The 14,866-nt window shown below is 36.3% G+C and overlaps 1 protein-coding gene across 1 annotated transcript in view; it reads right to left on the bottom strand.

Annotated features, from left to right (window-relative positions):
* Window positions 1–4,163: 4,163 nt before the first annotated feature.
* The window catches only part of VWA3A (von Willebrand factor A domain containing 3A), a 35,019-nt gene continuing 24,316 nt past the window's right edge, over window positions 4,164–14,866 (bottom strand). Inside the window, exons 25-33 of the mRNA XM_072878386.1 lie at window positions 14,630–14,782; window positions 13,837–13,945; window positions 12,940–13,084; window positions 12,291–12,435; window positions 11,044–11,195; window positions 8,494–8,620; window positions 7,789–7,886; window positions 6,165–6,228; window positions 4,164–4,172 (exon numbers count right to left, since the gene is read on the bottom strand). Of these exons, the coding sequence (XP_072734487.1) occupies window positions 4,164–4,172; window positions 6,165–6,228; window positions 7,789–7,886; window positions 8,494–8,620; window positions 11,044–11,195; window positions 12,291–12,435; window positions 12,940–13,084; window positions 13,837–13,945; window positions 14,630–14,782 (1,002 nt within the window). The remainder of the gene's footprint in view (window positions 4,173–6,164; window positions 6,229–7,788; window positions 7,887–8,493; window positions 8,621–11,043; window positions 11,196–12,290; window positions 12,436–12,939; window positions 13,085–13,836; window positions 13,946–14,629; window positions 14,783–14,866) is intronic.

Here is a 14,866-nt window from a genome sequence, read left to right on the forward strand (position 1 = left end):
AAGATATTAAGCATTCATCACTATGCATTTCAATAGCTTGTATTTTGTAAAGAATTTTTTTCTATATAACAATGTAATTATACATTTCTGTATAATATAACAACAGAAAAAAGTTACAAATACACATTTAGTAGAGATGATACTATGCTTTTTCTGCTTTTCTCATGTCCTGTCATCTGTTAATGGCTTTTTTTTTTTCAATACTATCAGACACAGTGTTTCTAAAAACAACCATATATAGTACTTTAAACATGTTTTTCCTCTAAAAAAAAGTCTGAAAAATCAAGGTTTTCTACTATATTCTTCACACAGCTAGCTGCAAAGCTAAGATCAGATTCTTCTTGAATCCCACAGTTCTTCATTAACATGCATAAATGTTCTCACTCTATTCCTTCCTTTTTCCTGTGTCTTTGCGTATTTATTTGTGTTACAATTCTGCATATTTCACTGCTTCCTCATGGAAGGAACAAAGCACACGAATACTTAAAAGTACAGCCTTGGAATGTGTCATATAAAATGCTTTTTAAGTTACATAGTTCTCATTTACTTTGCATTTGTGGTTGCTTTGCATGCTACACAGATTGATTTACAAGTCAAATGAAATTATAACTGTGAGACTGCATTGCCAAGTCAGGGTGGAATTACAGGAAGAAACAAAGCAACTTCTAACAGCAACAATGAACATGCCCTTTATCAGCTCTTAGGTCTTGCTAGTGTGCTGGGTTTAGCTGGGATAGAGTTAATTTTCTTTCTAGTAGTTAGTGTGGGGCTATGAAAAGGAGACAGTTCATGCAATATTTGAAGGGAAGGAATACCAATGCATCATAAATAAAAATACTGCATTAAATTGTACTGAGTAAAGGCATGTTTCTTATAATAAGCAGGGACAGCAGCTTGGCTTCTTACATATAGGAATCACAGAGAAAACAAAAAACCCCACTGGAGCTATATATATGCAGGTTTTAAAAAGATTATTGAAGACCAATCCTAATAGTTTCCTTTTAATTCAAAGGTTTTCTAATGATCGTTGCACTGGAAGAGAGAAGTACAGATCATAATTGTTTGTTTTCATACCCAAAAAACATTGGAGGAGTTATGAGGGCATGGGAGGTGGCTTAGGATCGATGGAAGAGAAGGATCTGTTTTGTACTATGCCAGTCAGATATAATTTAAAATCTTGTCATAAGTTCTACCAAGTTTCATTTACAAAGTTCCATTCATCTCTATTGTTGTTACTAACCCAGAAATTGTAACATAAGCTGCCAAACTTTCCAAATAGGAAAGGAAAAACCCTCTAAAAGAGATTAAGTTCATTATTTGCTAGTTATTTCTCTATTAAGAGCGAGCCTTGGTACCGCGTTAAATGTGGCCACAATGACAGAGGCAGCCCGTATCACTGAAAGCAAGTAAATTTGTGGCGTACAAGGTTGGCCTAATCTACCTATCAAACTCTGGGTAGAATTTAAGATTCTAACTGATGAAGTCTCACAGATATGAGTCAGGGATTATCCATGTCATCATACGGTAGATCCACCAGTACATTCAGTATAGTTACCTAAATCCTAGATTCTCTTTATTGTAACAGAGACAGGGAAGGAATAGGGTGTTTTCTGATGCTGGCAGGTTTCTGGAATTGGATTTTCCCTTCTTCCTCTCTCTCTTTTTTTTAAAAACTATTCAGAAAGCAAACATTTAATAAGCATCTGTTTGAGATGGTTTCACAGAGGGCTGACATTCGATGGAATGAAAAGGATCCTATATACATCTAACTGGCTGAGATGCATTAAAACGATTCAATGAAAATTCTTGTGACTTAGTTGTATTAACAAGTTTGGGTGCCTAAAGTCTTGGAACTTTGTAGTTACAAATCGAGATAACACACTAATAGTAGATAACATGCTTATAAAGCACAGAGAAATTCTTACTGGACAGAATTCTAAAGGACACAGCAAAACGCACACACATTGCTGTTAACTTCCTTAGAAGCAGCATAAACTTCCTGGGGTTGACTCAAATTCAGGCATATTTAGATGGCGTAATTTGTTACTATCCCAAGCAGTCCCACCTTCTTCTGAAGGTTATTGTCCCCTGAAGCAGGTGTGGTGGAACCATGCACAAAAGAATTCCTGAACTGCCAGTCCATACTAAGCTTTTACAAACATCTGTACCAGTTAACTGTAGCACAGCAGCTGGAAATTGACTGTAAATTATGGCAGTATATGAGCTGTTCCACATGGAAGTTACCCAGTCTTGCTGCAAAAACAGCACTCTTCTGACAGGGGATAGAACACATACTTCAAGGTAGCAACTGGTTTAGCCATTTGTCTTTAATTCATTGCATGCAAATCAACCAATTCAGTGAGTCACAGCAATGACATGACTTACAAACAAACTGGCAGAAAAATATACATCTTTGTCAATTATAAAACCCCTCTTTTATTATGTCTTGAATACAGTGAATTGCATTCCAGAAAACATAAACCAGGAAAACGAATGACATAGACAGGACAGATCAACATAGAAAAGTCATTAACAGAGCACTCAATTAATCAGGTCATCACAGCTGAACCATCTCCTTAAAATGTTTTCCTAAGTAGCCCTCAGATTAATGGAAGCAGGTAGGACAAGAGTTTCCAGGTAGGTAATAGGCAGGAGACAGAAACTATATTTTAAAGGAAGGAGCTGCTCTGAGTAGATAGCAGGACTGACCAGCCTGCAAGACAACAAGGCTTCAGAAGCATGGAGAGAGGCTGCACAGCCTGAAAGCACTTAAAAAAGAAGTGAAGTTGGACGGGATGCAATGGCTAAATACTGTAACACCCGACTATTTTATAATTTCTGTGGTTACACAAATTCTAATGTCAACATTTGTTCCTTACTTTTCAATTGCATTTTTCTTGAACAGGAGGAGACTTAGAAAGCCTTAGCTCACAACACCAGTGAAGGAGAAGGCTCCTGAATCCCTAACAACTACTTTAAGTCTGGGAGCATGCTCAAGAGAACCAGAGAAACTTGCTATGCTCTGCCCACAGAAACAAATGACCAGTCTAAACCAAAACAGAGTGATGAGATGAGTATTAGTGTAGGTTGCCATGAATTTAGTATTACATAGATCCACTGACGATCAGTCTATAGAGACACTCTGTAAACAGAATTGTTTTGAATGAGTAAAATCTCTGAACACCAAATACTATACAGGAAAAGAAAAGGCTGTAAATGAGAGGTGTGACAGAGTGCAGTCTAACACAACACACTGAAATATTCTGATGCTTATCCACATTTGCAAAATCTAACATGTGCATTACTATCTTATTTCACAAAAAGTCTCTAATATCATTTAACATACCTGCACAAGTATATTTCCTTTTAAGGCTCTTGTAAACTACCTTTATAAAGTATTGTGACATTTCTTAAATCCTCCAAGGAATAAATAAGAATCTCTTTTTGGCAATACAGAAACCTCATCCTTTCTACCTGGATTTACTGTTTTAACATTTCCATTAGTACTAATCCACTCAATTTATCAGTTATCATCATTTAATATTTATATACCGCAAATAAAAATGTAACTAATCCTATTAATTTACAATTAACATTTTCATATCAAAGCATCTCAACAGTTACACACATACCAACGCATATACTAATAAAACCACAGAAAGTGATGCATAGCACAAAGCACCATTTTAACTGCAGTATTTCACAGTGGGCTGGTACTAACATGGAATGCGGGAGTCAGCTGGTGCAAGGCACACAACACTAAAAAGAGACTTTTATGGTAGACATATTTTTTAATTCTTTATGGAGACAAAACAGATGGAAGGACAGAAAAGATAATATCTCCCATATCAAAGTATATGCAATCATTCCCATCAGCTGGCACTCAGGAGATGCAAATGGCTTCTGAATAAACTCAGATCAAGTATCTGAATTTTGCAGTCTGAATCCATTTTCATTAAACATTACATATATTAAACACCTGAGATGAATTCCTAACCCTCTGAAAGACAACAGTAAACACCTACAAAATACTAATGAGCTGTCATTGCAGAGTTCCTCATTAAAAAAGAAATGTGTATTTCATAAATCAACTGGAAAAATATATGCCTCATTACTGCAGTTAGCTTAAACTGGATTTTCTTATATGGTACTGGCAAACATTTTTAATCTCTCTAGGACAGAAAACACATAAGAACTTAACAGAATTGCTTAGAAGACTGACAGTGTCTGGTTATACAAACATAACCAGGCTTCATCAGCAACAAGGTATTACTTGTTTTCATGACTGATGATTTCTGAATCATGAACTCTAAATCTTTCTCTACTGCCAACATAAAAAGCAAAGAGTCGAAATAATTATTAGCAAACTTCTTTTGGCAAAAACATTCATTCCAAGCTTTGTTTTCTGCACTAAGGTTATTCCTTGGACTTCCTATGCAAAACTGGCGTAAAGAATTCTCTTTCTAGTATCACAGCCATCTCTCCCATCTGTTAGGGATAACGAGCACCAGCAAAGAAGTCTCAAACCACTGCCAAAAAAGACATCTTGGACATACCACCAACTGATTGAAGCAATTATTAGTATGATGCAGTAGAAAGAAGAGAAACAAAAGTTGCAATCCTGGTATAACTACTAATTATATTAGAAATACATTACACTTTAAAAATTTGTATTAGCTATATTGAAAAATATCCTCTACTTATGTTTAAAGTTCAGGCCTTGATTTACTTTGAGTCCTGCAAAGTCTGCAAGTGGAATAAGTCAGCAGCACTTATCTGTAACTTCTTCTCTTGCCAGCAGTTCAGAGACAACAAAGAATACATCTTCCCTCTTTCTGCTTGAAGCTGGAAGCTTTAAGCACACTCTGAAAAGAAGCAGGCTAGTAGTACCACTCCAAACCTCTTCAGCATCTTTTCTTCATCTAAAATTTAATCCTGCAAGTCAAACACATTAATAGCTTTTTAAATACAATTCAAAATATATAAACTGCATAGGCTCACCATCACCCTTGACAAAATGTTAGTGGAAAAATGATATAAATTAACTTAATTACCTTTCAATTTTCCTTACTTACATGTTTAATTGTGCTACAATGCTATGTACTTTCTGAAGTATATTAACAGAATGTCTTCCTATACACTTTACAAGCAATACCGTTCACCTTGGAAGGCTGAAAGGCAGAGATGGTTGTGGAACACTAGCCTCTGCCTATACATGCCTGTAACAACTTTCTTGCTACCACAGGACGGTTATAGATCTGTTTCCTCTCCAAGCATCTCTCTTTAGTGATCAGCCCTTATACGCTGATCTGCACATACTTGACCAGGCTCCAGGTTCCATTCTCCATGAAGCAAGCATTCTTAACGAGCAGGTCTGATTGGATTTTTTGTTTTCTTCTCTTTGAATGACTGGACAATGTTTGTAAACTAAAATACAAACTACGGCTATAGAAACAAGGATTTAAAAACCAGTCTCACTATATATCTGCCTTGCCCAATTCCTTGATAAATATCTTGTCAGGCCTAAGTTCTCTAGTGCAACTCTCTCTGTAGTTGTCTGCATGTCCGCTTTTTCCCCCCTCAAACAGCTCTGTGACAAATGCTTCTGTCTTGTTTAACCCTGAGAAAGCAATTTCTCTTTTCCTGTAATTTTTACTTTGCCAATTTAAAAGCAGCATGTTGGGTCTGTGAGAGGTTTAGTTTGTCCAGCTGCCTCTCCCACAACTTTGTAACAATAGTTCAGTGTTTGCTGAGGCTCTCTTTACTATTAGTGGGGTCTTTTTTCAGTCAGCCTTGTTCATTTAATTGATAAATCATGCAGCCCATGTAGCAATTGTTATTACAGCCATTACATCTGGTCCTAACCCTCTAATGTGCTAAGCTGTTTGCTCTTAGAAAGAGATAAACCATTAATAACTACAAATACACATCTGCCTTGCCCCTTTCACCCCAAACATAGTTCTCTCTGAACTGTTCTTTGTGTATATTAGTTTATACTGTGGACTAGCTCAGCTAAGAACTAAAATCATTACAAATCTTTTCAACTTTGGAAAAAGTCACTGCTGGAAATTAATACATTTTACATTAGGCTTATGAAACATTATCCTTCTACTGAAATATATGAACTATATATAAACTATGATCTATTTGTGGTGACTATTTACCTGAGCACTTTTTTTAAAGCCTGAAGTGTCCTTTTGGTTTACATTCCCTTTTTGTAGTAATACCCTGTTTGAAAGAAAAACAAACCCCAAAGAATTACAGCAGCTTTTCACAGAGACATACAGTAGCTTTGTATCTCTGTTTAGCCATGTCCTTGTGTGACAGAAAATCTTTTCAGTGAGGAGGTATAATGCATTTTAAAGCTCTCTGCAAGTACTTTTGCCTGCTATTACTATTGAAATGGTACTTTCTGGTTCTGGATTGGCAGTTAGGAAGCATAACAATGAAGAAACATAAGGATCAATACAATTTAACTGTCCTTCACTCCAGTTCTAGGCAGGTATCAAAGCTAGCTCTGAATGCTACCAGAAGCAGCAGGGAACAGAATGCCACCTGAGCCAATTCAGTTTACTGAGATACAGATGGCATACAGTGCCAACGGGGCTACGCTGCTTCCAGGAACTGACTCAGCTCATTTGGAGTCTGCTGGGATACCTCTGCCTGGTGTCACATTGTACTGTTATCTGTTATATAACTGTTAACAGAAAAGGGAAAAAGAAATTTCATGTTGAGGGAGGATGCTGAAGAAAAAGATGAGGAAGTGAAAAGAAAGGGAGACAAACCTGAAGAGAGTTGGCAGAACATTCTTATTCTATGGAGAGAAAAGGAAGCTGAAAATTACAGTAAAGAAGGAAAGAGGGGAAGACACAGGACAAATTCTGGTGGGCCCAAAACTTAATAGGGAAAGGAAAAGATTAAGACTCAAATTATTTAGGAAAGCAGAAAAAGACTGAGATTGAGAGGAGAATGATTTTGAGATTTTTGAGAGGAGAATGATTTTGTCAGATCCTTCAGTAAATCAGGAAATGTAAGAAGAGTGAAGAGGAAGGCTTAGGGAACCTTCCCAGAAAAAGGCTAGTAGAAACTTTACAGGTCTTCAGAGGCAAAAAGAAAGGGAGATTGATGGTAACTTGAAAAGTAAATCGGTTGAGATGGGATTGTTTGAGAACAGAAGAAAGACCTCACATTATTCCATGCAGAGAACATAATTCTAGCAGAGAGAGAATGGATGACAATGCAGTTAGAGAAGTCAGGATGAGGTAGGATAGAAGGAGCCCATACAGATTTTGGAAAATAAAAGTAATTTGTATTTATGAGTAAGAAGTCATACTAAAGGAAGAGTTACTAAAAAGAACATTGCACCACATTAACAAGAGTCAATTTCCTCTTTTAATAATATACACAAAGAGAAATACATTGATTTGGCAGATGACAAAACTCAGCAAGGAGAGGAACAACTTAATGTAATTTCTCTTTGACGTAAGAAATGGAGGGACAACAACTGAGAGAAAACAACAGCTCTGAAGTTTAACACATTGTTAGAATCTACTCAGATCCTTTACTATGATGGTAGCTAATTGTGTAAGACCTTAAAACTAAATCCCTCTGAAGCAGACAGCTTGCTTGCATGTCACTTTCCAAGCCTCAAAAAGCCACTAAAATTGACAGTACAAGGAAAGAAACAGCAATTCTTTTTTAAACAGCAGACAATGGAAGTCAGACATTCTTGTCTTCCTTTCATGAAATAAAAAAGCAATTATTGAAAGATTCTTGATAAATACTCACCTTAAAGATTTTGCCTGCTTTAAGAAACTTCTAGCTTTTGCTACTTCTTGAGTAAGTTTCTTTAAATCATCTCCTTCAAAGTAAGGGAAAACTGGATCCTGAAAACAGAATTAAAATATTCTACTTTAACTTGCACCTATTTGTTATTTTCAGTTTCTACCAATGTAAGTAACTGAGCCTAAGCTCTAAATCTCCCTACTCCTGTCTACTTGCAGAGAGGGTCTTGGTCTTACAAGGGGAGACCAGAGCAACTCTGGATTGCATATGGTTCTGTTCACTAGCATATTTTTCTGCTGTGGCAATCCCTGAGGTCTCCTGCTGGAACATTAATGTGCTAGACACTGTATAATAATTTTATAATTACTTAAATGAAACACAAGATGGTAAGGATAAGAAGGCACAGTAAAAGCTAAAGTTAACTTAAAAACCACAGTGCCAGATACAAGATTTTTTTGCTTCTCTTTCAAAAACTATATTGCATTGTATACTTTTTTCATGGGTTTGGTCACCTGACCAAGGCAGCTAGCAGAGCGGCAAAGCCAGATATTAAGATTTCTCTTTTCAGTTTCAATGTGAAGTATTTTAGGAGTCTTGTATCAATTTTTCTCATGACTTTTCTTTTTTAAATGTAGTTTGACTACTGATGAAGAACTAAGTCAAAATGAAACAAAACCAAACCCAATAAAATCAATCTATTTAACATACATCTTCATCATCAAGCCCCTCTGTCAACATTCTGTGTGCTGCTAATTGTTCATCCACATCTCCAAAACTGCAATGGTAGCGCCCTCCTGTTTGGGAAGCAAGCTTCTTCAGAAATTCATTAGCTCCTCTGTTAACAACAAAGTAGTAAGTTACTTCTGAAAATTATTTATCTGAAAGCAACAACAATAGAAAAAGAATTTCTAAGAATTCCTCAAAAAATATTACATTAAAACAAATAGTTTGGAGGACATGATTATAAACTTCAGTATAATTTCTAATTGTCAGTTGCTAATGAAGAATATACACTGCTTAGCTGTCATAAGCTCCAAAACCAGGCTATCTTTGGACAAGAGGTTCAGTGTAGCAATAGAACCAAAAAAAGAGACTAAACCAAGAAATCCAGAAGCCAGGTTGGCAGGTAAAGGGCAGTAATATTTTACACAGGGGAAGAAACCCAAAAGCTGGGATACTCCATAAAGGGAAAGAACATTTTGTGCATGCCCCATATTTTATTCTCTTGCCTAAGCCTCTATTACTTGTTATTGTCCAACAAGAACCATTGGGATAACTGGTACAGTTGTTAACTGTATTCTTATTGCAAGTATGCTAAATCACACACTGTTACTGCCATTTATACATCATTTTAGAGTCTTGTCTCCCAAGCACTAGCATTGCAAAGTCAAAAATAGTCATACATCCATTAATTTCAAGTAAGCTGCAAGGACTGATTCCATTCTAGAACTGGACACTAAAATCGCCACAACTAACTAGAAGATTTCTTTGAAAGGAAGCAGCAGATTTTGTTTCAGAGTAACTCATAGTCAGAAGTGACGTCTTTCTCCCTTATTAGCAGATTTCCTTAACAGACAGTTATTGGCTAGTGACTAGTTAACCAAATGATATGCAAATAAATTAACTCAAAATATTAATAATTAAAAGACTGTTCATAATTACTTAAAGTTGGCTTTTTCAACTTAGGACCAATAATTCAAAGTTTTTACCAGAAAGGAAGATATATAAAAGCTTACAAAATAACACTCTCTTTCTGTCAAAACTCACTTCCAAAATCACAAAGACCACAGACTATGTATCAAGAGGTCTACTGCTTCTCCCCTTAATGGCTTGAAAAATGACATCCAAACTAACTGTCATCTTTTGAGGGATTTAGCTTTAAGGTCTATTAGCTACCATAGCAGTATAGGATCTGGCCAATTTAATTTGGAGCAGTAATGGAGTTTTGAAGCAAATCCCCCAATTATTTTTGTCTGCCAAGTGTTGGTTTGGCTCTCATAGTAGCTCTGTTGTGTGCAAACTATACTCCTTTAGTAGAAGACTGATCTAGAAACTCCAGTCCACATATGCTCTCAACATTTTATCAGGTATTAGTGTGGTTGTACTACCACAACATTCTCCAGTGTACACCTAGCAGACATGCCCACAGATTACTCCTGAAACATCCAGAACTCTGAAAACACCCTGAAGCTCTACAGAATGGTCCAAGCATCGTGTGTGCCCTATTTTCTCATGACTATCATCTCTCAGACTTCCTTGAGATTCTCCTGGTCTTTCCTCATCCATCCTCACTCCTGCTTTGAAATCTTTTGTCTTTCCTATGACGATATTTTCTGTTGCATGTTCACCCTCCTGAACCTTTTATTTCTTTCACTTTTTAATCTCTTTTTACAGCTCTATTCCATTGCTGTGGCAACATCCATCCCACAGTTCAGCAGGATGCAACCTAGGACCTAAGACAAACAACACTGCTTGTCAGTCTGTGCTATGAGAGGGTCAAAAATTTCTCATGGCAGCTGGATAACCCAACAGCCTTATTCAGAAGTTGTCAGCCTCATGACTGCCACTGGGACAGGAGGGTTGTCAGGCAATGCTGCATTCAGTTAAAGAATACAAAGGCTGAGTTCTTGACGACCTGAGACAACTACTGCATTTTGAGGTGGCAGAGTGGACATGCACCTATTCTAGAAAGTGTGAAGAACTGGTGGCCTGTTTGGCTATGTGCTCCCTGCATCACACAGCCACAACCATGAATGAGAATCTAGAGGAGCACATACTTTTTGATATTGTCCCATGGTCCCCAATTCTGGACAATGCAAAGATCCCTGAAAAGGAACATCCAGAGATATATCTTTAACCCACGCTCCCCCATGGCTGGCATTAGCACATTCCTAGTACTCCTGATTCCAGTCCAGGTCACTGTATTAACTTTTTATGCCTCTACAGGGATGTGTATATGATAGACTAATGATAGAACTACAGGAATGACCTCAGTGCTGGAGACTAGTGATGCATATCACTTCTCTGTGTGCATGAAAGGCAACTCTCTCAAGGACATAAACTGTGGGAGATTAAGGCCATGTGGCAATTACCTGTGTCAGAACAGCCTTCCCAGTTCCCACATGCATGAATGTCTAGCTCAATCCTGGTGTTCAGTGAACTGAGCACGTGGCCCATTTTGATAACACAGCCTTTTGACAATAAACAAGCTAGTAATTTTAAAGATTTTTTTTGTTTTTCTTGCAAAGTATCATATACCTGTCTGTACAGCTAAAAGAAATGGTGTGGATTTTAATATCTTGTTTCTTTCTCAATCTTTCCATTTCTTTCAAAATCAGACTGCAACTGGTGTCTGGTTTTCCATCAGTCAACACATACAGTGCCTCTATACCTTGGAAACTGAGAGCCTTCTGAAAAGCAGAAAATAAGCTTAAATAATTAGTACATTTATATGAAAAGTTATACTTAAGAATGAAAACACTATTCCAATGATTTAAGATAGTTTTATATTTACCACATCATTGATCAAGTTAGTATTGATCAAGTTAGTAAGTATGATCAAGTACTAACTAATGATCAAGTACTAACTTGATCATTGATCAAGTTAGTAAGTATGAAAGAGATCAAGGATATAAATTTGCAAAATAAACAAGTAGCTAATTTGTAGCATAAGGCAATATATTCATAAGAAGGGCATCACCAAAAACTGACTCATTGAAATAAGCAAATTAACTGGTTTTGGAGAACTGCTGACAGAAGATTTTTACATCACATTTTGTGGAAGTTAAAGATGCTTAATGTCTGAAAATCAGGCTCACTAGGACTTGGCCTTTTTATATTATGAAAACTTGCTACAGTAACTGACTCAGTGGATATTTTTGTAATACAGACATGCCTTACAGTTCTACTGGACTTGATTCACCATGAATTCCATAAAATTTTTAAGGAGATTCTGCAAGGGTGTCTGGAGAAGAACCATTAAAGGCAACGTTTCTTTTTTGATTCAAATTTTAAATCTCATGAAATTGCAAGTTCTTTCAGTCTCTGTTTTAAATTATTATTACTAGATAATTTCTACACTGAGAATTTTTATAGGAGAAAAGTTTTTTCATCTCTTATTGAAGTTCAAGAGCTGTACTCAATGCCCATGTGATTCCAACAAACACTGCTTTAAAATCCCTGTGTGACCCAGAGCAAATATATCACAGCCACAGTTGTACATAAGCATCATTTTGAGCAACTGGCTTTCCTCTCTCCAGTATTCTTTGAACACAAAGAATTTGTGTTCTTTTTTCTTAAACTCAGTATGAGCAATGAATTCTAATATCTATGAGCCCTGGGAACAGGAACAGTAGCTTGATTCCAGATCGGTTCAGTGTTTGGCATATAAAAGTGTTGCATGCCTTGACCAAATAATTTTCCTAAAATATTATCAGTCAGATGGAAGTGTTTTATCACCACAAGACACGATGTCTTCTCCAAAATGTGGTACACAGTTTACTAACCTGTAAAGCCATAAGAATGCATGTATTACCATGAGCATGGAATCTGGACACCCACTGCACAGCATCATGACATGTTTCATCAGTTGCCTCTACAAGACACTCCTTCCAACTCTGTGTATTGTCTGCAAATCTCAGCAGGTTAAACCTGAGGAGAAAGATGGCCCACAACATTTAACCCTAACCAATACTATCAGTCACTTCAGATAAGCCAGTTTTGAAATAAAAAAAAACAAACCCAGGAACAAAAAACCAAACCCAAACCCAATAAAACAAAACAAAAAAACCAAACCAAACCAAACTGAAAAAAACCCAAAACCAAAACCAAGAGCTTAGTATTCGATTAAGGTCTTCAGCTTTGGAAGAGTCAGAAAGCACATCTCACTCTGCCTGAGCAGAAAATCTATGGGAATGCTGAGCCCAAAAGGATAAACAGCATCAGCCTACGGCAAACAAGGCTCAAATCTTAGAGAGCTCAGAATTAAAAGTTGGTTAAAAAGAAGAACAGAAAAAGCAGTTCATGTCACATGCATATTATGCACTAACATATAATAATTACCTGTATTGTGTTTCAGTACTATATTAATTATTAAGTAATCTTATTACATAATAATTAGTGCAGATTTCATTTTTTATCAGTAGTTCATCATACCTGACTTCATTTCTTCTCAGCTGTTCCCAGATAAGAGAGGTAAGTTCTTTTGTGATATGTGGCAAATATGGGTCCATGGAACCAGATGTATCAATCAAAACACAGACATTTCCTTCTAAAATGGTACCAAACAATCTTCGGCTTCCTAGGCCAGAACATTAAAACTAATTGTCATTACATAGGCTTATTTTATTGAACATACTATTTTATTGAGCATACTGTAAAATCTTCAGTCTTTAGGGGTTATTCTGGGCACATTTCTACATACTAAATTCTAATCTGTGTGGAAACAAGGTAGTTCAAAGGTTAATAATAGAAAAGTCTTCTGCCATTTCAAATCTAGCTCTGTCAAGCATTAATTACTAGCCAACTGTAGCAACTTGCATTAAAAAAAATTTGTAGCTCCTACTTTACAATCCAGCAAAAATTAAACTGTTTCCCAACAAAGATCTTTATGAGCAACAGAGGGATCAAAATACTTTACAGCAGCAGTAATGCTGAACTTCTAAATAGGACAGATTCTTAGCAAAAGAAACAGAAAAGCTAATTTTGCTTGTATTTGTTATTGTATATATTCTGTTGATAGAAAGCTTCTGACACCAGGAACCTTGTATTCATGAACACAACATACAAAAAGGAAAAACTTACATCACAGCCCTAATTACTTCACAGCAAGCTAGATGTTTATCAGCTACACAGATGTTGAATTCTCTTGTATTCGTATTTTATTGTCATAAAAGTACTTTTTAAAATTTCAATGAAATGCAAAACGGATGACCTTTATTCATATTTGAGGTCCAGATTTATGTTCAGATTTATTCTATTAGACATAGTAGATAAGAAGATTTTATGTATGTTTAAGTTGTGCTTTATAGAAAAACAGATGCACACCAATACCTGACAGAAGCCACTGTATTCTTTGTATATAGCGCCGCAACACTTTCTCCAGTTGTTCAGTGTAGATTTCCAGTTCTTTAGATTGAAACTGCAGATGTTTCACAACCCCCTGGAAAAAATCAGTTTGTACAAGAGCATCTTACTTCAGGAGATTTGAGCTCAGCTGCTATACATGCAATGTCTGCATTAGAAATCAGGGAGATTAGGTTTTTTGTCTTTACCTCTATGAAATAGTGTAAGAAAATTTTTGCAACTCTGTTGCTACTAAATAACTGGTTTACCCAAATTAGGAAAACCTAGTTCTCATCTCAGCCAGTTGTGCTGGGCAACAAAGTTATGTAATTTGACTGGACAGATGCATCTGTTGCATTATTTCTGACAATTTTATAGATATAATAGAGCAATAATATTCTGGACCTAACTTTCTATGCTTCTCTCCAGTCATTACACAAACTGAAACAATCAAGATCCAACATTTTCCCAGTTTTGACTCATACATGATTTTTAAAAGCTTTACTTAAAATTTTAAAATTATTTTTCACACTGTATGAGCAGAGGAGACGCCATACGTTCTAAAGATCCCATGCAGTTTGCACTTCAAACACACTAAATATTTTTTGTGGTGAATAAAAGACCTTCTCTAGCTTTCTAATAGAAGGATGATTTAGAAAGAACAGGGAATAGTGGAGGGAACATCACACTACCAAGCCACAAACATTGATCAACATGCATTGTCTTAAACAAATACAAAGTCTTTCAATGATGTAGGTATATGACATCTGCAAAAGCTTACATTGATATCTACACTAGGGAAGATAGTACAGTATTTTGCCGACACTTTCTTGTGCAGAGACTCCACAGTTTTCTTTTGGTGAGTACAGCCTGGACCAAACATCAGTCTGGGCAACTCCAGTTTAAGCTTTTTAATACTGTACTTGGTCAGCCACTTGTAAGACAAACAAATGGAGCAACTGGTTGTTAGTAAATATTAGAACAGTTTAAGTAATAATACATTGTACAGAATCACAAT

Source organism: Ciconia boyciana, chromosome 13 (genome assembly GCF_034638445.1).
Source record: "Ciconia boyciana chromosome 13, ASM3463844v1, whole genome shotgun sequence".
NCBI classification, from domain to species: domain Eukaryota; kingdom Metazoa; phylum Chordata; class Aves; order Ciconiiformes; family Ciconiidae; genus Ciconia; species Ciconia boyciana.